Raw genomic sequence first — 24,526 nt, forward strand, 5'->3', positions numbered from 1 at the left:
TATAAATTGCAACTACAGTAATGGTTTTGAGCAGATTGGTTTAGTTCGTTAAGATTTTATATTAAAAATAAATAAATAATGCTATTTAACTTATTTTGTTCCAAACCAAATTAATTCTGTATGCTGCGACTTTTTTTCCTATATAATAGTATACTGCACCTCTCTGTATATAATAATGAGTTTATGCGTTTTGTAACTTGGACGAGTTTTGCTGTTAGGTGACACATAAGATTGTGTAAATGTTATTCCATATTATGATATTTAGTATAAAATTATTGTGATTTAAAAAAATCCAAAAGATTTGTAATTGAGGCTCTTCATTGTTATCAAGCGCTTAACTAATTTATCATTTCTGCACTCAGCATACTGAAGTGATGTATTCCGATTCACCATTCCACCGCTCTTCAAACAAAACATTACAATTATTCGACACGCACAATCATATACATTTTTTAGGGATGGCTTTTGGCTCTGTCCCTCTTTTCGCTGCTATCAACCAGGCGTACAGATGTTAGTCACTCATGCCCGACACGCCTCAGATTTGGCATTGTATAAGTATTTTTGAAGTTTCCAAAATCATCATTAAAAAAAAAAAAAGAAAACTAGGATTAAACTTGAGCACAGTAATCTAATTACAGCTTGATCAAGACCTCATACAGTCGACAGTGAAAATAAAATTGTGTTATTTCTGTTTGTCAAATTACTCGTAATAATGATTCATAGTGTGTCCATTTAAATTTCAGGTTGTTGTTCGCAATTATTCCCAGGTCTCGTATCCTCCACTTATTTATGTATTCTTACCAGTTGAATATACTGTGAATTCATTGCCTTCTAAATTTCAGTACCTTGCACAGTGAGACGTTTATATGCAGATGTACTCATACCCACGCAAAAAGTTTGCGTTCAGGATAGCTACAGCATTAGTTGCACTCCTTACAGTTTTCCCAAATTTTGCATAAATCACAAACATAATGAATATCCCCGTTTAAGTCTTTTCCAATTTCATAATTACATAAATGAAATATCATCATCCAATTTTATCAGGAAATGATTCGAGAACAAAAATTACAGCGCCATAACGTATGCATATGATAATACAGCAATCCTTCGATTCATGCGCCCCCGATTAGTGTGTTATTTTTTCTCGATACCCAAATTCGATTATATACATCTTAAAAATAAATGTTACAGATTAAAAAAAATTCCATCCATACATTTTTATGACTAACTATTTAAAAAAAAAATCACTCACCAGGATGAAGTAATTTAGTTACCGATTTGAAACATTTTACAAAGTTATTTTTTAATGGCATATTACACTATTTCCATGTACACTATGTTGCAAATTTACCGCCAAAATGTATGTCGTCTGCTTTACATAGAATTTTGCTGTTCATATCTCGTGCAATTGTTTTCCCTACTTTTTTATTTTAAATTATTTTCCTAACCTTTAATCATCAGTAAAAGAATTAGTGAGCAAAAAATAAAAGTATGAAAATGATTCGAAAAGTAATCTAATTGGAAGAAAAACTTGAAATAATAAAGAAAAATGGCAAAGATAGGACAAGAACACAAAAATGGCTGAATCAACTGCTGAGTAGAAAGAGAAGGGTAAGACTGCTGCAAGTTCATGATGCATGCATTTTTGGTTACTATGGGAAATACATTTTCCCATAGTAACCAAAAACGGATCGCGCTAAACACTGGCCTTATTAAATCAAAAGCATTGTCTCTTTGTAACCTGGAAAGAAAGGGCTATTAATGATAGAAAAGAAGAAGAATTCCACGTTAGTGCTGGGTGATTTGAGCGTTTCAAAAAGAGAAATAGCCTACATAATGTTCTAATCACAGGCGAAGCTGCAAGTACAGAAAAGGAGATATCCCGAGATTTTGAAGAAAATTGTGTAAGAAGGGGACTTTGTGATCAACAAATATTTAATGTCGAAGAAACCGTCCTTTTTTTCGGAAGCGAATGTCTTCCAAGTCTTTTCTAGCCAAATCAGAGAAATCTCAGCCTGGTTATAAAGTCGCAAAGTCGAATGAAATTACTGCTAGCTATATGCGAGCTGTTTGGAAGAACATTCTTCCACTTTGTGCAAATGATTTTAGAAGTTTTTCAAATGAATATAAGTTACTTAAATCTCATTCTGAGAAGTTGAATGATTCCGACATGCTAAATTTAGATGCCCAACGGGAAGATCCTCAAGAATAAGAAGAAAATTTAATCACTGACAAGCCCAAAGTGGTTTCACAGAAACAATTTGAAAATAGTTTTCGTACGATCGAAGTTTTTAAGCAGGAATGCTTAGAGACTGACTCTGGTGGAGAAAGAGAGAGAGAGAACCAGTAAAATTTGCAGAAGAGGCAATAGGGCCATACCGTCAGTTGCATGAAAAAAAGAAATAGAATGCCCGCCAAAGTACGTTAGCTATTAAGAAGTAGAATAATAAATTTATATTCTGAATATGTTCTATTGTCTTGCAGCTTCATGATTTTCCTTAAACTAGGCTCTGAGACATGCCCTAATTCTTTTATAAAGAAATTAAAGGTCAAAAAAAAGAAATCTGAGTAACGAATTATACATTTTCCCATAGGTTATTATATTTGATTAGTGCGTTTTCGATTAACGCGCCTGTTTTAAAAAACTCATTAGGCGCACTAATCGAGGGATTTCTCTATGTTTTTATATAATTATTAATTTCCATGATCAGTGCTCAAGTAAGAATGATGATGATGTCACATAATCAGCTTGACTACGAAAAGATCAGTCCAGCTCTTTAGAATTTTGTTGTTGTTGTTTTCCCCGAGGAAATAACAAATATTCCTTTCATATTTGCTATTTCTTCGAAGAACAAATTATAAACTGTCAGAGTCTCTTAGTGCAATAAATAACAGGAGGGAACAAAGTTAAACCAGTTCTATTTAAAAACCATTATTTTGATTTATATCAGTTTTATCTGGCATAAATTTTTTCTTAGTAAAATCATAAGTACAGTATTTCACTAATTTAATAAATTGCTTTGTAATTTTCTTGATTATTGTTGTTCAGAATTCGCAGTAATAACTAATCAGGGGAAAAGTATTTACTCATCTTATAATTTTCCTAGTATATTCAGATTTCTTTATGCCAAAACTTCAGTGCATACATGAGTAGCCGGTACTTATTACTAACCTTCTAGCCATTTTAGTTGTTAAAGCTTTGCTCTCGGTAATTATCTGCTCTGTGAATTCCATAAATCAGCTGGAAATCCTTCCGACTATCGTCAGTACGGATCGCAAGTTCTAATACATTTTGAAGCCGATGGCGATGAAGAGCTGTCAGCAAAAGTTCAAAGGTACACCTCGAATACCATACAAAAACCGACCAATCAAGCGTATAAATTCTTTTTAAGATAAAAATATCATTTTAAGATTATCTCTTTATCGTGAATTTGTTAGAAATTTGTAAGAAATGCAAATAAGCATTCAACATCCTAAAGAAACTGCAAAGTTCTTAATAAGATTTTCCTTGGAAAGCAGTTTTCTCTGGTTCGGAAAATTGCAGCTAATGCAAATACAAGAAACTTTTAAACTCGGCAAAGCTATTCATTGAATCTCCATGACAACACATCTCGGATGTACCTTAAGGAACTATTCTTGCATACAGTCATTTAGCATATGCAATTCAGGCGAAATAGCAGAGGAGAAAGAGAGCGAGCTCCGTCGGTCTTCTTCTTCGCTCTAACTTAAACATACATCTACACACACATCTGTCACGTTTCAGTAGTTTTCAAAGAAATAAAGTACGGTGATGTTTGCCACGTACTTCCCTTTCGAATTACATCAACGAGGGAAAAAAGACAAATTGCCTTCCTCATAGCAAACGGATTTATATAACAGTCAGAACGAATTATCATTTTTTAAAAAATTTTCTGTCCTTTGTTGTAAAAGTTAACTGATTACTTTTTTCTTTATCAAGTTGCAGCTAATTAATTATTTGATAACCAAACATTCAGATTTCAATTTCAAACTTTTACTAATACAATATAGTATTAGTAATATACTATATTGTATTAGTAAAAGTTAATTAAATGTGTAACTGAGTTTCTATTGAAATAAAATAATAGAAACGCTTTCTTTGAAACTATTTAATAACGCAGTGATGAATTTTACCTTATAATAGGATTAAACGTATCTATATAGGATAAGAAATGCCTTAAAAAATAATAATCTACATAACGTTGAAAACCAATGTTTAAATTAAAATTAATAGGAGATGTATTTATAAATTCATTTTTAGAAGGTCGGAATAAACAGTCAACTTGATTATTTTTACTGTATTCTAAAAATATATAATGTAAAACTGCAACGGTATTAACGTAAAACAGATAAAAAAGGCTGTTAATCATACATGTAATGTCATGTTACATATTACCGTAGAACGGGATGATTAATTATTCTATTGCAGTATATTCAGCATTAGCCAGTGGCGTAGCTAGGGGGAGGCGGTCCGCCCCGAGCGACACTTTGAACCTTTTTGAACTTTTGAAGTTAATTATAAAATAGTCTCGAGAACTCAGTTTCAAATATTGTAATACTACTGCGAATTTTCTTCGCAATTGCTGTAAGTGTTGCTTGTTGTGAGAGGAGTTTTTCTAAATAAAGTTGGATTAAGAATTACCTACATTACTATGAAATAGATTTCGCCAATGTCATCGACGATTTTGCTAACAGAAAAGCAAGAAAAATGTTATTTTTCTCTTTTCTGTTAAAGTTTTACTTCAAAAATAAACATAGTGTTTTAACGTATTTCTCTATACGTCGTTTTGACTTTTTGCAGTATTTTTGGTGTGTATTGAGAGGGGAGGCAAACTCAGGGGCCGCCTCTGAGTGCTACATCTCTAGCTACGCCACTGGTATTAGCCCAATAAACAAATCAGCCTTTAAGAGCATGCATATACAGTACTGTATATAACAACATACTAAAATAATAAGAATAACACAATCTCCTCGATAATCTAATCCTTTGAAAATCAACATTTGCTAAATTTTCCATTACGCTATTTTGATATAATAATAAAATATTAATTATGTCACTTTTATATTTTCACTTCGAGACGAATAATTATCTATAGAATCGAAATAATCTCAATCTCTCTCATAATGTAGATCTAGTTAATAAATGAAATGCACCTTAATTATTATTAATATGATATAAGAACTTATTTTTCATTAATAATTAAGATCACTGATTCTGTGTACCCACTCCCACTTGAGGATACGTATGATGATGTCAATTTTAGAATTATACAAAAACACTCTAAAATGCAATTCAGGCGCTAAGCATTGGTTTTTATAAGTACTTCAAGTACCCTACTTCCAATCTATCAAGCAGGCTGTAGCTCTCAAAACGTAATTAAAAGGCTAGGTTTCTGTTGAAAAGTACTTTAAGTGCTTTTTCTTGTTTTCTCTTTGATCAATCAAATCATAGTAAATCACACGAAGTGTCATATTGGCTTCATAACTGCTGAAATTTTGTAGTTTTAGCACTTTCTCTATGACTGCTCACAGAGATGAAATATAAAAATGCTCTCGCCACCCAGATTGTTTTAGTCCTTATAATTAATTAACGCATATTAATTAGAATCTGCATATTTCGGTAGATTGTCGGGAAGAATAAAAAATTTTAAGTGAATCCATAGTTATTCGAAGAGTACAAAAATATGCTCTTACAACTAGATCTAGTAACTATCGCTGTTATATGTAGAAATGCAAACTTATCTATCCTTAAAATATGAAAAAGTCTTGAAAAATTAAAGTTTATTTATAGTTGATTAGTGACGCTCTTTATTCAATTCTAGCAAGAAGTAGGCATTTCGCTATTATCAACACGCGAAACAAAAGAATGAAATTCAGGTAGTGCATGGGTTTCCTATGAGGCACCTAGTATCGTTCTGTTTATCTGTCGCCTCAGAAGGGTAGGGCTTTCGGATTGCGTAAGCCCAATCATGCTTACATAGTACAATACTATGCACAAAAGGTTAGACCTTTCGTGGATGGTATTGCCAATAATAATAATAAAAGCCGTTAAGGATGCTAACCGGAGTTTTGGTGTCAAAACTGGTTAGAATAAACTTGTTATTTATTTTTGTTGTGGGAATAATTAAACCTCTTATTTCTGAAATAAATAAGAACTGAAGTATATATATATATTTCGAAAGATTTATGATTACTATTATTTTTTTTTTTATCAGCGAAGTAATGAATGCTGTATATTTTATGCATTCTTCAAGCAAAATTTAATGTACTGTAGTTCCGTTTTAAGCAAGTACATCATTCGGAGGTAGCTGTTACTGAAACACACGATCACTGTTTATAATTAATGATTAAACTCGGCTCTCTCTCTCTCTCTCTCTCTACACACACACACATTTCATTGTTAGTCATCACTTCTACTTTCTTTGCATCTACCGCGCGTTCATCTACCATATTCATTTCCTCTGGGAGCAATGTTTGGTATTAGAAACATTCGAGGAAATGTAGGTGAGCGATCGATGCGTTACGAGTGGACACTATCATCACGCACTTTCGTGTCATTAAATGTCTTCCGGCAGTCGAATATGTGCTAGCACCGACACTATATGACCGTATAGAAAAATTACGGATATGTAAACGGTAATGGCTGTGATACGCCTGCGTGTTATGTGAGAGTTTTAGTGCATTCATAACTTCTTCAAAACAGTTCTTTATCATCATGAATAGAAGATGCATGTGATGACTGAGGAATAATGGAACAAAGAACCTGTTCTATAGTAAGCAAACTGTTAGTGCAAAATTACATTTAAATGTTTGACTACTAAAAGTTGAGTCATTACCAGTTTAAACAAGGAGAATTTAGTAAATCTACCTTTAGTATACCACATCAGCAGCAGGTGTGTTAAGTAACAGCTACATTTTTTGATTGAGATGATTCTGAAGCTTTAAAAAACCATTATTAATTAGTTGTTTCGTATTCACCAGGTTGCAACAAGTATTATGGTGGTGCAGTATGAACTGAAATTCGCTTCATAATCTGTTATTATTTCCCTTTATATTTTCACCCGGAAACTCGGGTTTTTTGTCCCTCAGAACAGGCAAACCGGCCCCGTGAACATAGATGGATCTAAGGTCATAAAAAGTATATACTTAATCCCTTCTCAGGAGGGCTCAACACGTCCGCACCATAAAGGGACTGGGAAGAATGGGTGGGAAACCCCCATACGAATATTTTTATTATTATTTCCTTCTAGAAAATCGAATTAATTAAACGTTTAACATCAAATCACTAATACATTACCAAAGTACAATTAAACATCAATTTACTAATTTAATGTGCTAATTTCATGTATTTTGACATCGAATACTATACTCGTAATCGAAAAAAATTAATGCAAAAAATACAGCAGCAAATTATATAAATAAAGCTGCTTCTTGCCCTTATGAATCCAGCGCCATCCATTACAACAAATGAAAGAAAGAAAGCTTAATTATAAAGAACGATCGATATCCTTTCCTGCAGCTTACAATTAAATGGCTCGGCAGAGGACAACATGTAAACAAATATCAAACTGAATCTCTCTGTATAATTATTTCAGTTTTTTTTTTAATCGCACGGTTTGACACAATAATAGATTGTGCTACATTTTGATTTGGTTTTCACTGTGATTAATTGATAAAAAAATACACGAACGAATTAAATATGAAATAAAAATATGCTGTTTTCGCTCATTTTAGTATGATAAAGGCGATTATTTTCTTGTTACAAGTTTCAATATGTAGGTGGTTTTCATTTATAGCTGAAGAAGAATAATCCCTTGATATTAATACATAGTTATTTTATGTAAAATCTGCTTACGATTGCAATAAACTGTGAGCAACTGTCGAACGTTAATAATATCAGCAGGTAAATGATAAATGAAATGCTCCTCTGGAAATCAAACCTGATCTATTTTAGATCTTATACAAATGATAATAGTCTTATACGAATACACACACGCTAAGGATGAACTACATTTTTACCTGTATATGAAAAACATTTATGCTTGCAGCCAAATGTGGACATAAATTTATTGCCAGCATACATAGTAATAAGCTATATTACACAAAAATGTGTTATCAATTTCGTATAAATTAACTTGCAATATAAGTTTTTGGCAAAAGTTAAAAATTTTCTAAGGACGTACAGTGTTTATAGCAAACCATGCGGAGAGACATTTAACTATGGAATATGTCCATCCTGAACTGCGATGCCGTTCTCACAACGTGTACTATGTTTACCACCAAGTGATTCAGGAGTACTTGGGGTAAACTGGCCCACAATTCCTTCAGAGCAAGGATAAGGCGTATTTGTTTTCTGGAGGAGAATTTCGGGGGGTAATACTTTTCCCTATTTTGCTTGACAAATGTGTTCTATTGTGGGGGGGGGGTGAGATCTGTGGAGCGTGCTGGCCACTCAATTCGATTAATATCCTCGGTCTCCAGAAGTATCTTCACTGCTCGTGTGCGATCAGGTGTGGCATTGTCATCCATAATACATGACCACAGCACCCCAGTATCTATCCTTTCCAAAACATTCCTGCGATTGTAAGCAGTACCACTTTCACGATACAAGGCATCTAAGTTTGCAACTCTATTCCTTCACGAAAAATGCTTCCTGCAAACGCATTTCGCTTAGTGTAGCCTTTTGTCTTTTATCCCGTTGAGTCTACCACGTGACACCTTGGCGCACGATTTGAAAATTTGAATGCGTACACGTTTACTACACGAAATCGTCAATTATACAAATTATCACAAGCTGATTCGTTCGAATTTGCAATTGAAATATTCAGAAACAGTGTTCGTCTTTAGGTTTTGGACACCGGTGTGTGTGTGTGTGTGTGTGTGTGTGTGTGTATTCCTTTTTCCCCTTTCAAAATAAATATATCTCTAGAGCTTGAAATAAATACTAAGTAAAATAGTTTATTTATTTAGATGTTTCCACATATAAATGAATATAAAATGAAGGTTTTGCTGCTTGATCAATAAATCGAACTTAAATATTTGTCTGTTTTGGAAGACGCCTTTTTCGTTGATATAAAGAAATAGAAAATCGGATGTTTCAGGGATTAAAATCCATGACATGCAAGAAAAAAAGAAGCATAATTAGACATTTATTCTGGCTACATGCAAATACACTTGTTTAAAAGGTTTCCATATTCATCTTAACCAAAGAATATGTGAAATAAGTAAATTAGCAATAAGTATTAATGTGCATAATTGCACATGAATTTCCCCCCGTTCTGCAATATACTGAAGTTGAGGGAAGTTGTGTGATCTTTGTGGAACTTTTGAATACACTGATACACTTCTTTACACACTTAAGTGGAATCTCTAGCAGACAAAGTTTCAAACATAATTTATTGGAAAAATCGACCAAGCAAAAATGCGATAAGAAAGTCATTCAAGAAATTCAGAAAACAATATCAAGTAGCAGCTTGCAAAGTACTTCTTGAAGTAGAGACAAAAACAAAAGTGCTGAAGAAAAATTCAAGAAAAAAAAAATCTTTTCCTTTTATCGGTGTAATAATAAGGATGAGAGAATATAGTTACAATGAAAGTATTTTCAATTGCCAGTCTTTGAATCTTCCGATGAGAGAACTTCCTCTTCTCTCTCAACAATAACTAATAATAAATGAGACTTGAATAGAAAATAATCAGTGAACCATGCTATAGTTTATATTTGGAAAAGACTACCATTATCAATGATTTTATGCCTTCTAAAACGTGTTATGTTGCTAGCACAATTTTGATACAGAACGTAGCTATTTTACGTGGGTTCATAGTAGAACCGTGCCACTTTAAAATGTTTTGTTATACTGGGAAGAGTGCCATCTCCTTTATTATTGCGTGATTATGTTGCAAACAGGAAGAAAAGTAAAATGAAACAGTCAGCAGTATAACCCGACCACTAGAGAGAGAGAGAGAGAGAGATCACCATTGTTTAGTTATCCCCAAAACGGATGCACTGCATAGATATAAATTCCACTTTCTCATAACTAAGGGAGGTTACTAAAGTAGAATTATTTCATAGCTTATGAAACTGGTGTTGCTGTTACTTATGATGTTTCTATCATAGACTGTTATTTAAAATTTTTTGTTTTGTTTCTTGATTTCGCTGATTGTCAATTTTTCTTTTTTCGATCATGAATGAACAAGCCATTCCAAACGCAATTACTAGCTTTTAGAGAATCATAATAATGGCGATATAAAATAAAGCACATAATTACTTATTATATATGGATTATATCATCTGTTATAAGAAAATTAAATATTAACTATATTACTTTATAACAGCCATGAACGAGAAACGTTCACATCTATCGTATAGTAATAAAAATTTCATTAATAACATTCAATAATTCTCAGTTTATTTGAAAGCAGAATTATACTTATATAAGAATTTCCCTGTCAGAAGGAGAAGGATAGTACCGTATCTGGCAGTTATAAGAAGTAAAAGCAGTACCGTCGACAGGGTGTAGCATAGAGGCAGCCTGCCTTACGGCGCAGCTTAACAAGGGCGCTAGTTCAGCTATATTGCGGTAGGCGCCGTCGCTATGCTAACAATTCCTGTTAGCGTAGCAAGTGCGGAAAGAATTATTTCCAAGCTTAAACTGATTAAAAACTATTTGCGAACAGCAATGACCCAAGAAAAATTGTCTTGGTCTAGCAACTATATCGACAATGGCAGACATAGCTTATAATTTAAATTTAGAAGAACTTGTAAACAGTTTTATTGTGCGATATTCCCGTAGAGTAAACATTTAATTAATAATATTATGTAATCGTTTTGCATTAATGTTTCTCTTGTAATAAAAACAAAATAGCAATTGGAGATTTTCTTATATTTTTGTCTTATAATCCATCAGGGGCGCTATTTAATTGTTTGCCTGAGGGCGCGAACTAATCTGGCGACGTCCCTGAGTAAAGGTATGGTATAATTGCAGCCACTTAACAATACGGATTATTTATTATTATCTATAATGCATGTGAATTAGCAATGTTTATTTAGTTTTTAGTTATTGTTATTTTATTTAGTTACTTTATTTATTTATTTTTAGACACGATTCTGAGTAGAAAAAGTAGCCTAACGTTTGCTTTCAATTATTATCAAAATTCGAGTGAATGATGTGCGTTTTATGGTCGGTTTACAAAGAACTTCTAATCAAAATTGCCATGAAGGGTATTTAAATATTATTTGTGAATACGCAGAGTTTTCTCAGCTATTTATATTATGTTAATATAAATAGCTGCTTATTTTTCACCAGAGCGATTGGTAGAGGTAGTTAAACAGTAACGAATTTGCAGTATTAGAGAAATGGTTGCAAAAGAAATCGAATGATCTTTATTTGTTTATTTTTATTTTTGTATCGCATACAGTATTATTAACAAAAATAACCAACATAAATACAGTTGATTTTGTATTGTATGGAAAGTAACTATGTAGTAGGTTAATTCCATGAACTCATATATATAGTACTTTTGTTATAGTTTCTTTTTTTTTTTTTTTTTCTTTCTGGTATCCCTTTCCGTTTAAAATATGCAAGATACGACGTAATCCGATGAATAATTTGGACATCTAGGAAACTGGAATGGGACCGTTCACACAGTTACAGGAGATTCCCATATTAAATAAGAAACGCAATTTAAAAGTTTTATAGCATCGAGAGTGCTCTTTACTAGATTGCCTGACATAACCCCATCGGATGAAATAATAAATTCATCAGTTATGCCTCTAGGAGTAATATGATCTCTTCGGTGGTTTATGTCCCTTATACGATTAATGGTATTATCAATTAGAGAATCACGTTGACTGAATAGAAATAACAGGGTTCAATAAAAATTGTTCCCATGTTCTTGGTCTTCCAGTAAAATTATTATATCATCCATCAATAACTTTTCTTCCTCTGATGTTCACTTTGTTCAACTTTTGAGCATTAAAAGTTAATGCATATGCTTTATGCATCGTATTGCTTTATTCATATGCATCGTGAACTGCAACCGAAATACAAAGAAAATTATTCTGGAGAAATAAATGATGGAAGAATAAAACGTAATCTTGGGGAGTTCGAAATTAACTAATAAGAGAATTCATTCCAGTGGCTTCTGCATGATAAATATAGTGGATATTTTAGCGCGCGCGAGAGAGAGAGAGTTATGATTAATCTGAATGCTCTAATTATATAGATTTTCGTTGAAGAAAAGGGTTTATTAAAATTTTAAATAAGTAATCCGGAGGCAAAAACATTCTATGCTTTAGTTGGAAGAATTTTCAAACAATTAATATTAATTAACAGAATAATAATACCATTCAACATAAATACAGCTAATTTTCTAATAGTCAAAGTTAATATCGCATTAAAAGGATGCATTAAACACAGTAAAGCAATAACATATTAAAGACTAATCTCGAGGTTCCGATTTAAGCATTTAATCCATATATATTCGAGATTTGGTTGTTTTCTTGGGAGAAAACTTAAGAGTCAATAAGGGAAAACAGAACAGAATACTTTCATAAAGAAAACTGCGAATAGACTTTGCAGTGAATGGAATAGATCGATCATTTATCTGCATAAGCAGTGAGGGACTAAAAGTGAAAACTGCCACCCAAGTTCAAAAAATAAAGATAAATCATAAGATTCAGCTTACTGCAAATCCGCTAACGGGAAACTGGAAGAAAAATATCCGGGGCAGTGAATGCACCTCTGTTTTTCTGAGAATTTCTTGAAGCAATTTTCCACAATGATTCCAGATCTCTTGTAGAAAAACAACAGGAATTTATACCTGACATCATTAAGCATATTTTGAACTACTTTTAGTGAGAAACTTAAGGGAATTTCATATTAAAAGCACAGCAGGGATAACAATACTTTATATTTATGGAAGAATTTATTTTATCTTATTTATTTTGAGAAAAGTTGCACACGTGACCAAGTTTCTATGCATTACAAAAATGCACAGGAGTATAATGCCATAGATATGGAATTAAAATCGAAGCAGAGACACTTGCATTTCATTGATATGCATTTTTAAAGAATGTAAATATGCATATTTCATTAAATGCGCCCAAAAAAGGAACTTCGTTAAACGAATAAATTAACTTAAAAACGTTGAAAAAGTTTCGAGAAAGATTTACGCTTGCAAATTAATGGAAGCAGCCATAGCTGAGTCGTAAAATATGCGACTGCAAAAATGCGCTTTTAAAATATACGAACTGCCTGTGAAAACACAGATAAGTGAAATACAGCAGATAAAACTAATCCCCAGAAGGGCGTCTACAATATTTATCCCTAGAAAATTCCACGTCTAGTCTATAATCTTGCTAATAAAATATGCAGATCTGATACCTATAGTTAAAAAAAAAAAAAAAAAAATGACTGACTGATTATGTAGACGCCTTATTTCTAACCAGGATACGTTGCAAAACGAAAAAGAGAAAATAAAACAACCTTGTTATTCTATATTGGTGTGTCCAATTAGTTGGAAAGTTATTTCTTTTATTTTTGAAAATTCATGACATCGAAATAGATGTAATCCAATTCTTCAGAGCTGCATTAATAATACATCAGGAATATTAGAAAAGTTTCATTAGAAAAGTTGTTTTAATATATCTGAGAGAAATAATATCTGAAATTATCTTAAAATCACGGTATTGGTAAAAATTAAATCCAACCAAAATAAATATATTTTGCTGAAAGAAAATAAACCATATTTTGATCCGTTAGTATATATTCTATGTCCAATAAACATTCAAAACCAATGTATCTGATGAAATAGTCTATACCTACGTTCTTCTAAAGTGGTCACCAGTACCTCAGGACTAAACCCACTCTCTCCAAGAAAATTTACGGCCTTTATTTTAAAATAATAAGTAGTGCGTGGATGAAGTCCTCTTATCATGGCGCTGGTTTTCCCTCCTGGGATGGAAACACTATTCGAACTACTACTGGTTCCTAAAATAGTATGAAGAGTATAAATTAGAAAGCGCAGTTGAAGAAAAGTCAATTAACGCTACCATAATACAAGGGAATCATCTATTCCTTTTTTTTTTTTTTCTTAACTTACAGGATACCAACTCTTTAAACAGAATTTAGAATGGAGGACTCAGTTATCGTCACACATACTTCGACTAATCAAAATGAACATATCAGTTAATTTACAAAGGAGCATTATTTACGATCATTAATAATAAGCATCGAAACATAATAAAACAGATGCTTTTCGGGAAAAAATATAACTAATACCTAAGAATAATTTAATCTACTGAAAAATTACACGTATAATATGATTTCGCAAATCACTTAAACAGCGTCACCCATATGTAATGATTTAAATTTAGTATTATATGAAATTATTTTTTGTTGGCGTATAACATTCTACATATTCTTCATATTTCTACATGCAAATAAAAAATATTAACCGATTAAAAAAGGCACTCACCATCTGCCTCCTTCCAATGAACATTATATTCCATAACAGCTGAATTTCCATTGAATGGAGGTGACCAGGATATTCTAGCTGACCGACTACTAATATCACCGATTTCTATATTTTCAGGTCTATCTGGAACATCTAGGTTAAAAGCAATACTGATTCATTCGAGTGTACACATATTTTTAGGATGACTTCAAAAGGCAATAAAATATACACATAAAAATGAGTCTAATATCAAAGTATTTTAATACATTCTGCCGAAAAGGAAAAAAAAATAATAGACATTAACTAGTCTACCACCATCGTTCTTAACCAAATGAAAAATACAATGGGGGGAAAGTGCAAATAAAAGTTTACTAAATTACCTTAGAACACGAAGTTATCAGTCTCCTTTTATATGCATTAGTTCACTGCTTCATTAGGGAAAAGTGACTGTCACTTTAGGGTTATGTGATCGCTTAGGTTTACATTACGCTGAGAAACGCCACATTTTACCACAAACTGAATTAATGATCATTACTGACTAGAAATAATGCGATCTATAATGAGGTGAAACAAAATCTTTGGAGGTTGGGGGCAGAGTAAATGAATCGTGAACAACACAGATATAATTCTCCTCCTCTGATACACCAATTCATCGAGAACCAATTCTGCACACATGAAAACATGTCGTTGTACGGATAATATTCTCTTGTTTATTACCAATTCAGCTCAACATTTTGACCAGTATAATGTATAACTGTAGGAATATCAGTATGAATAAATCAAATACGCGAAATGTAATTTACGCAAGCAGTATCACATTTTTCAATTTTATGATAATTATCTCTCCAGCTATTATTTTTCAAGGGACAATCTCAGGAATCGCCAACATCCTCAAATAAAAATCAGGATGAAGAATTATCTCTTTATAGTGCTCAATATAGTGTTCAATACAGTGGTTAGAAATGGTTAAAAATAAAGTGGTTAAAACCCATAGTGGTCAGAAAGCGAAGACTTTCCACACGAAAACCAGATTGAAGCAGAAGTAGACGTTTTGATTAAAACCGATTTCAAAATTTCCAGGACTTATACCAAAAACGACGTTTTCTGCAGTTAACAGTTATAAACATCGTATTTTAGTATAGGAGACGCTTTTGTCAAATGGACTAGCTTAACATTCTTTAGCACTGTATTTTAAAGCTGATACTTTTTTTTTTTTTTAAATCTACAGCATATCTTGTCCCGCACAATGGGCTGAATATCAGTACTTAGACTGAATATTCAGTCTAATTCAGATATCAAATAGGTTGAGATAGGTCCCCCTATGAGATAGGTTGCTACACATCGGAATCTAAATAGCATGATAAACTGATTAATCACTCTGCCAGCCAAAAGTACAAAGAGTGCGTATCTCACATGTACATATTCCTGATGATGTGCTGAACTACTTGTTTGCACTTTACTCAAAAAATCCTTCTCCTTATCGCATGGGGAATATATTTACTTTATGCACGATGAACATATAAAACAAAAGTCTTTAATACTCTTACAAAGGAGGACTATTGAGATTAACCCAAACGCTATATGGGATGCTGTGTACTTATTTGCTCAGCTGTATATTTGTTCGTTTATTTTTTATTTTATTTACTATCATCAACATAAAAAAACACAAGCTAAACAATATAAACGTAAATGCAACGTATTTCTTCAGTTGATATGTTTTGTCTATTTCTGCTTTTCGGGACACATATATTTAAACTATGATAGCAGCGATGAACAGAACACTAACGTAGCAACAATGCAGTAATTTATTTCTTAAGTTTGCTAAAAAATTGTCAATGCCGACGAGTCATTATAAAAGATTTCCATGACAAACCATGTTTTCGTATGTAATAGCACTGTTTCTGAATATCTCGTCCAAATAAAACCGTTGTATTGCGCTTTCACTCTGTGAGGATTGCTCAAAACTGGTAACAGCTACAATAAAATGGCAACTAGCTGCTGTAGAAATAAAGAAAAGAATAAAACCCAGGCAGAGATTTATATTCTGCATTCATGTGCAAATATAAATTATAATTTCATACAAGAAGAAGAAGAAGAAGAAAAGATAGTTCTCAGTTTGATCCACAGATGTTACCTTTGATGATGACATCATCTATTGATCAGATTGTCAAATTGTTTATTCTTTATTTATAACAATTCCATCCACGAAAAGTTATAAATGTTTATTTAAATAATTATAAATATATCTAAACATATAATATATATATAAGAAATAATATAGAAGGAAATTATTCCTCCCGCTGAGAAATTAAAACTTCACTCAGTAAATAAGAATCAGAAACATTCGAGATATGAATTTTTCTTTTCATCATTCTGGAACTGATTTTGTTATGTTTTCATATTCAATGTTGAAATCTTTCTAAACACAGAGACTAATAGTTAAATACTTTCAATATACTCATTTATACGTTAAAATAATTTAAATCAGTTTATGCATCTTCTGCTTGTCAATTAACAGCAGCACGGCCAATTTTATTATTATTTTTTAAAGCAAAAATGAGACTTCGAGACCTCATTAAAACATTTATAAACACTACATTTTCAATTTTGCTACGGAAAATATTCGGTAACGATAAGCACCCATATAAAATTCAACAGAGTGCGCCGAAATCAATGCTACGTATACACCTCGCATGCAAATCTTAAAGCTTTTCTTATTTTACATCTGCTCGATTTATTTTTCTCTTTCTGGTCTAAAGAGGAACATAAATAAAATAAAACTACAAAAGCTATATACTAACCTTTTCTTATATATATCTTGCCTTTTTGTTCTATTAAATTACACGAAATTCTATTCTTTGAAATTATATATTTCTAATTGAAATATTTAGTAGGCACTTATTCTACAGAGAATTTTGTCCTTCGTTTCTCTGTCCCTTTTGAACATAAAATTACTTTTCGCAAGTGCTTCCTCTGTTGTTATGGCTGCCAAATCTACCTTCGCCTGTCACGAGAATTTTGTTCTGGTTTCTTTACAGGAGATAAAATATTTAGCAGTCAATATCATGTTCCAAGGCGGTTTCCTTTATTGATATTTATGAGCTCACTAAATCTTTCAAGAAGCGGAGATTACTTTGAGCCTGGAATGCACATAGGACAATAGCTAATACTGGGAAAGGAATACGCTGTAAAATTAAAATGAAAATACCAAAGAATGTTTGGTCGTTTTTGCCGGTTATAAGTGAAATTGTTAAGCCAATTCTAATTACAAAGAATAAGATTCACGCATATTATTGGAAATATTATTAGCGCGCATGAAAATTTTTCTCATGTCATTATCGATATAATTATCAAAAATGTGCGTGCTGTAATATGAAAATATAGACATTATCAAAGAAACGGATGCTTATTCATAAAAAATAATTAGAAAAGCTATATACAAAAGTTTATATACAAAGTAAGATATGATTTGCTCATTTTAATCCGTTTTTAAAATAAATCTTCTAGCATGCAAACAGATTTTATTATTTAGAAATAATTCCAGGTGAATTCAAAGTTTTGATGTGTTTACCACCTAAGAAAGCCTGCAAACCTATAAGAAATTAGGACCGTAAGTGGGGTAAGCTTTTTTATTGTTATTAATTTTTACATGATCGGAGAAACCTGTACAGACCCAACATGGAACATTTTCAAGCCATTCATTCGTACTCAAATAGCTTAAACGGTGGAATCACACTGGGCAAATGAAAATCATCTCCCAACTAAAATATCTGAAATCACGAGAAACGCAAAGTGTGTGTTGTCCCTTCAAGCTATCGCTTAACAAGCAATAATTAACAGCAAAATCACAGAAAAACTGTTGACAGCAAGTAGCATGGATCCAGCTGATAGATGAAAAATCTGGTTGGTTTATTCACTTGAAGTGCTCAAAAGTGCATCATGTTCAGTCAAAACCTTTGGAATTCCAGTTTGCTTCATCGCTTATCTTTTCTGCGTGCGCATCAGTAGTCAACAACTTCTTTATAGTTAACTGGTTTCGCACCTCCTCACCTACCTTGGAAAGATAGGTTCAAATTCGATTAACCAGAGGAGTTAATAAGGCATTTTTCAGGCAGAGTTAGCCTAGTTGCATTGATGTCAGACAGAGATCCGGGTCTTCTCCGTAATTTTTTTCTTCATCACTCAGATATAACAACTGCAATTAGAAGAATGGAAGGTGCATTATCATGGGGATTCCAGGATGGAATGCTCCTAGGAATTAAATGATGGAGGACTATACAAACAAATCATATACAAGTTGAACTACATAAATGGGAAATTTGTGTAGTTCAACATAAATTTCCGCTTTGGAGATTTCCCCATAAATTTTAGTGAATATCTTTCGATATCCACTAAAATTCCTCTACTTGTTTCGTGCATTCCAGGCTGATTTTTCTTTTTGGAAGCGCAAATACTCTGTAACTACAGTATGTGAATAGCTAACTAATCTTAATTTGAAAATTCCTTATAGGTGTTCCTCGCGTTTAGATGGCATTCACTCCTGTCTTTCCTACCGAAGGATACAAAACACATAATCCTTCCGACTGCGCTATGGAAACTGGCAGAAAGACAAAGAGCGGATATCGTGATTTTTTTTTTCTTTTGGAATTATGATGGGAAGCACTCATGCTTTTTTCAGACATGAAGGTGCCTCATTATTTGCACCTGACACATTAGTATGTGGATGAACCCAGTTCACTAGATCGCCTCTTATCTTTTATCTTAAGTGGTTATTATTTTAACGTTCTCCTGATGTTCTCCAAAATTAGAATATAAAAATAGAACAATGTGCTACCTGAATCAATATCTAGAAAAATAAATTTACAGCATGTAAGCCTGTTGCTAAACAGAATTGGTACTCTGTGCTCTCAAGGATGCGCATTTCACATGAAGTTTCAGGAAGAAAATTGCTGTGGAGCTATTGATCAATCGATGGTGAGTTACATTATCAAGGTCACCTCGACCATGTAAAGGAGACGATGCATAATAATCTCACTACTTCATCTGACATAGTTTCCACTTTCTACTACTTCTAGTTCTGGAGAGAAGTATAACTGCAAAAAAAAAAAAAAAAACTATATGTCTATTAATATCTATGGCTATTTTGCCGATTTTCTTAAGGAGTACCCCTTGTATTACGCCATCATTGTTTTTTTTTTTTTTTTACTTCAATTTATTTAAGACAATGATATTTTAAAGATGTAGATAAACGAAAAAAAATGAAAGGAATAATTTTTGAAATACCTTTGTAGAATGCTCGAGGTTTCGAGCACCATCAGGAGTATAAAGATAAATATTACATAACTATTATATTATAATATTTATCATTGTACTCCTGATGTTGCTCCAAAAGAAGACAACCTCGATTATTCTATAAAGGTATGTCAAAAATTATACCTTCCCTATTTTTCGTTTATCTGTCATTAAATAAATCGGAGTAAAAAAAAAAAAGCCAATGACGTAATACAAGGGGTACTCCTTAAAATGATAAGCAAAATAACCATAGATATTGATATCAATTATAGAGGAGTAACATGGAAAATTTCCAGAAATAATATTTACATACCGTATAATTGTACTTAGATAATAGCAATAAAAAAACCATTATACAGGTTTGCAAATTTAACAACTTAAAGAATGTTTCACTTATTTGAATCACTTTAAATTCAGAAACGATGACGTGCTAATTAACACAAAATTGAGACTGCATTTAACATAAGAATTCTCTGATAAAAGTATTCTTATGTTAAATGCATAAGAATGTACACGCAAAAGTTGCATGCATGATATCCTGAACCATATCAATCACTTTTCTTCTTACTCAGGAAGTAATGTTTGTACCTAAAAAATGCACAAGAATAGTTAGTGATCAGCTTAAAGTTGGGTGGGAAGGAAGAAGTTAGTTGGCATACTCAACAGAGATCGTGTAAGCAATGATATTGTGAATGATCCAGTCGATGTAGCAACATAGAATGACAACGGAAGGTCGATAATCGTTGTAGTAAAAGTAAACACAAATAATCGAACCAAAATAGAAAACTCAAACTGTATGAAGCAGATTGTGTTTGCTTCAATTAAATACTTCCATTCAATAATAGTATTCAACTTTCGTTGAGAAGCACCAGAGCCTTTTACATGGGGCTCTAATAAGTATTTCTAAGTTAGGTGAAGGATACAATTAGCTTTAACTCGAATTAATGGCCACATTTTCCTGAAATGAAGAGTAATACGAAATGTTGCCAATATGCTACACATTAAGAAATTCGTTCTGCTGTTGCAGCAGAGCCAATCAAGCGAGGAATCACATGCTCACAGAGATAATTTGTTGAAAATATTCCTATTCTCTCTTGTCTAGAATTAATCCACAGAACATGTAATGCTTGCTTCCCATTTTTGAAGACAGCTAAAATATGACTTCAACCAAGCATAAAAAAAGTCTCAGATTTTTTTTTGAATTGAAGAATATTTACCCCTTACTCAGTGATATCCACTAGCAATGTGCTGCTTCACACACACATGCATATATATATATGTGTGTGTGTGTGTGTGTGTGTGTGTGTGTGCATCTTCAAAATTCGAGTCATCAGAATTCAAGGAGAATAGGCCTACCAGCCCGGAACTCACGGGGTTGGGCGCTGTATGCGCTAGAGGGGAACCCCCCATTCGAATCTTCAAAATTCAAAGAGAACCGTCCTACCAATCCGGAACTCGGGAGGGTTGGACGCCGTATGCACCAGAAACCTCCTTTTGAGTATTAAAAATTCGAGTCATCAGAATTCAAGGAGAACCGGCCTACCCGTCCAGAACTCGGGGGCGGGGCGCCGTAGGAGCCCCCCCTAGTATATATATATATTATGCATAAGAATTCAAACCTTACCTTGGACTGTTAGCTGAATAGTCATGATATCTTCCCCATAACTATTGCGTGCCAGACATGAAAAGAGTGATGAATCACTTCTTTCTACTTCATTAATGGTAACCGTTGATATTTTACCATTCTCAGAATCTTCGCTTGATATCATGAACCTAAAAGAGAAAATTATTTTTGTTTGTTAGACGAATTCCATTTATGATAAAAAAAGTTCCTCAAAAATTTCATAAAAATACTTTCTTTGAATATGGAGAATTACACTCAAATTTTCGTGTAAACCTCACTAATGCTTTGTCATTTCGCTTTTTTTTTTTTTTGAATACATTCCTAATTCCATATAATTAACAAAAATATCAAAAGTCATGAAAATCCAAAAATAATAAAATTACCTGTGGTTGGTTGGCTGTAAGATAAAACCACCAAGTGTTTCATCTGGAAATGGCGAATGTTTTCTGGCCATTTCTCCATATGAGACCGATTAGATAACCGGTTCATATTTACCAATTTATTTATATGGTATAGCTTTGGATAATTCCGAAGATCGTGCAATTGCAATTACAGACGGTCTTTAACCTTCTGGGAGAGAGAGAGTACCCTTCTCATATCTACGATGACTTTTTTATTATGAGATGTTTGCATAATGATTCAATATGCTTTGTTGTTTACGTGTCATTTTATTTTTCATAGCAGTGAATTTAGTTGTCTTAAAAACATAAGCTTAAATCAATGCCCTAAATTAATTATTCGCTTTACGATCTGTAGAGTGACATGTTACAGAACTGCTATTATTAACGTAATATACATTAGCTTTATCTGCGGGGGGGGGGAAATCCTGATAAACACATAGAACAAAAACTTCTTATATATCCTAAAGGAAAAGGATCAAATTATTACAATTATTTGAAACATGGCAGAGGGTGGGGCGATTAAAAGGTTTCAAGATATGTTCTTGTGGTTATATCAGTTTCTTTAATATCATTTTTGTTCTAGGTGTTTATCAGAACTTTCCAAAACCCCCGTATAATATAAAGGTCTCATCTTGTTGACCTAATAATACTTTCATTCATATCCATCTTTTGCCTTTCCCTATTTCACAATAAATCAAATATGAATAACCGTAAGCTCTACCACTAATAAAACTGGAAACTCGAACAATATTAAGAGCGGCTCTATTTTTTAGCATATGTACAATGCTAAATTTCTGAGAAATATGCTGTGAAGAAGTGAAGTGTGAGTATCTACCTGTATTGGTAGGTTTGCGATAAACTGTAAGGCTGATGCGTCCATTTATTTGTTTCTTAATTAAAATGTCCAGAAATGGTAACTGGTTATCTTTCTCCAGTTTTATATAATTTTATCCCTGATGAAGCCAACAGCCACAGTTGGCGAAACTAGTTAGTATAACTTAGTTTAAAATAAATACATTTGACCAAAAAAAACCTAAATAGTAGTCATTCTCTCCTATAGTTCTCGTGGTCAACAAGAACCGTTTTATTATCATGAATAGCCTCCATGGGGAAACTAAACACCAGGTACGTCGTTTTGAATATTAAGAGATTTTTTCAAGTGCATTGTTTTCACGTGAGAATCCTGACATTAATTGCGAGTTGTTGCATTTCACCTAGAAGATATTGTCAGGATTAATGAAATAACACTCAAGTGCGATATTTATAGTATCCTTCAAGGCCTTGTTCAAATGAAGCTCCGACCAGCTCACCGAATTTCAAAGCTACGTCAGAAAATTTCAACTACTCCGGAATGGCGAGCGCTGATATATGCAGCTGCCTTTCACTCCTCCAAATAAACGCACTACATACCACTCTATTCAGTCTGGAGAGATGCAGTTTATTGTCATTCAAATTTCTGTAGCTGCATATAGATAGTTCTGGAATATCCTAGAAAGGTCACTCACGAACATTTAGATGCATAAAGCCTGATGCAGGTAGCTTTCACACTATAGCTGACCTGGAATTCCCAAAATTACACTAGGGTGACTAACTTAACCATTACTTCGTCTAAACTAGCGGAAGTGCCACTAGTAATGTATTTTGCTACGAGCAGTATTTCTTCGGTGGGAAGCGGTGACCTGCGAAATGCTATCTATCCAGCTTTTCCCCAGGTATACGTGTGCCTACAAGGCACTCACTTCGTTGAGAAACATTTTTGCATGCTTTTTGGCTAGTATCTTTTCTTCGCCAAATCCCAAGAAAAGAAAACTGCTACTAAAATGTTCTTCCAACAGAGGGAAACCAACTAAAATGGCGTTTATTTATTTATTATTATTATTTTTTTTAATGCGTGGTTTGTCTATACAATCCTGTTGTTCAAGCATACAATTTGTAATTCATCGCGAAAATCGAGAATTCAATGTAATCATACAAATATTAAACCATTTTTTATTTATTTGTTTGTTTTGCTTACATACTTAAATATTTCGTACTCACAACGCAAATTAAAACTACGCGATTCGTTTAAAAAGTATTCGAAGAGACGTAAGGTTTAAAAACAGATACATAATTTAGTACATCATTTCTGCAGTAACAAACGCTGTCCATTTCTATCACGAATGGAAACGCATTCAGGCTTATGGATAAGTTTAGAAATATGTTCATCAGTTCTAATTCCTTGAAATTTAAAACATTTACTGAAAAATATAAGTTTAAATAAGTTTAAATGTGGCTAATATGAGGGCATGTGATGAGTACCCTTTTGGCCAAAATGAGAGTCCAAATTCTTCTCGTATGATTTTGTTAAAATGTCTAAAAACTTTTGACACATCAAGTTATTTTTGGCAAATGCTATACAACAGTTTCTGCTCAATCCTGCACGAGCACATTTTACACTGTCATAATAAAATATGTGCAGTTGATGTTGTAATGTAGTATGCCTTTAGTCATGATAACATTCGTTTAAATCATATTCTTTTGGCGTCTGATTTTAAACAATATGTTCAGTTATTCCCCAAAATAACTGCATGTTTGAAATACTTGAATAACAATAGCTAGACTACTGCATAATAGAAACTTACCTTAAATCCGATACGCACTATATTAGAAATACATATCAGGGTAAACATAATCATATTTTATTCTGAAATAATGTGTATATCCCAGCTAAAGTTATTTGGTCCAGATAATTGAATTA

General features: G+C 32.8%; 1 protein-coding gene across 7 annotated transcripts in view; it reads right to left on the reverse strand.

Moving 5' to 3' along the window:
- The window catches only part of LOC150094601 (cell adhesion molecule Dscam1-like), an 823,608-nt gene that overhangs the window by 95,380 nt on the left and 703,702 nt on the right, over window positions 1-24,526 (reverse strand). For all 7 annotated transcript variants that reach the window (XM_090411254.1, XM_090411255.1, XM_090411256.1 and 4 more), the window contains 3 exons: window positions 21,389-21,537; window positions 14,494-14,625; window positions 13,842-14,006 (listed from right to left, as the gene is read on the reverse strand). In XM_090411254.1, the coding sequence (XP_090267380.1) occupies window positions 13,842-14,006; window positions 14,494-14,625; window positions 21,389-21,537 (446 nt within the window). The remainder of the gene's footprint in view (window positions 1-13,841; window positions 14,007-14,493; window positions 14,626-21,388; window positions 21,538-24,526) is intronic.

Source organism: Typopeltis vanoorti, chromosome 21, assembly GCF_054136105.1.
Source record: "Typopeltis vanoorti isolate ZY-2024b chromosome 21, IOZ_Tvanoo_1.0, whole genome shotgun sequence".
Taxonomy (NCBI): domain Eukaryota; kingdom Metazoa; phylum Arthropoda; class Arachnida; order Uropygi; family Thelyphonidae; genus Typopeltis; species Typopeltis vanoorti.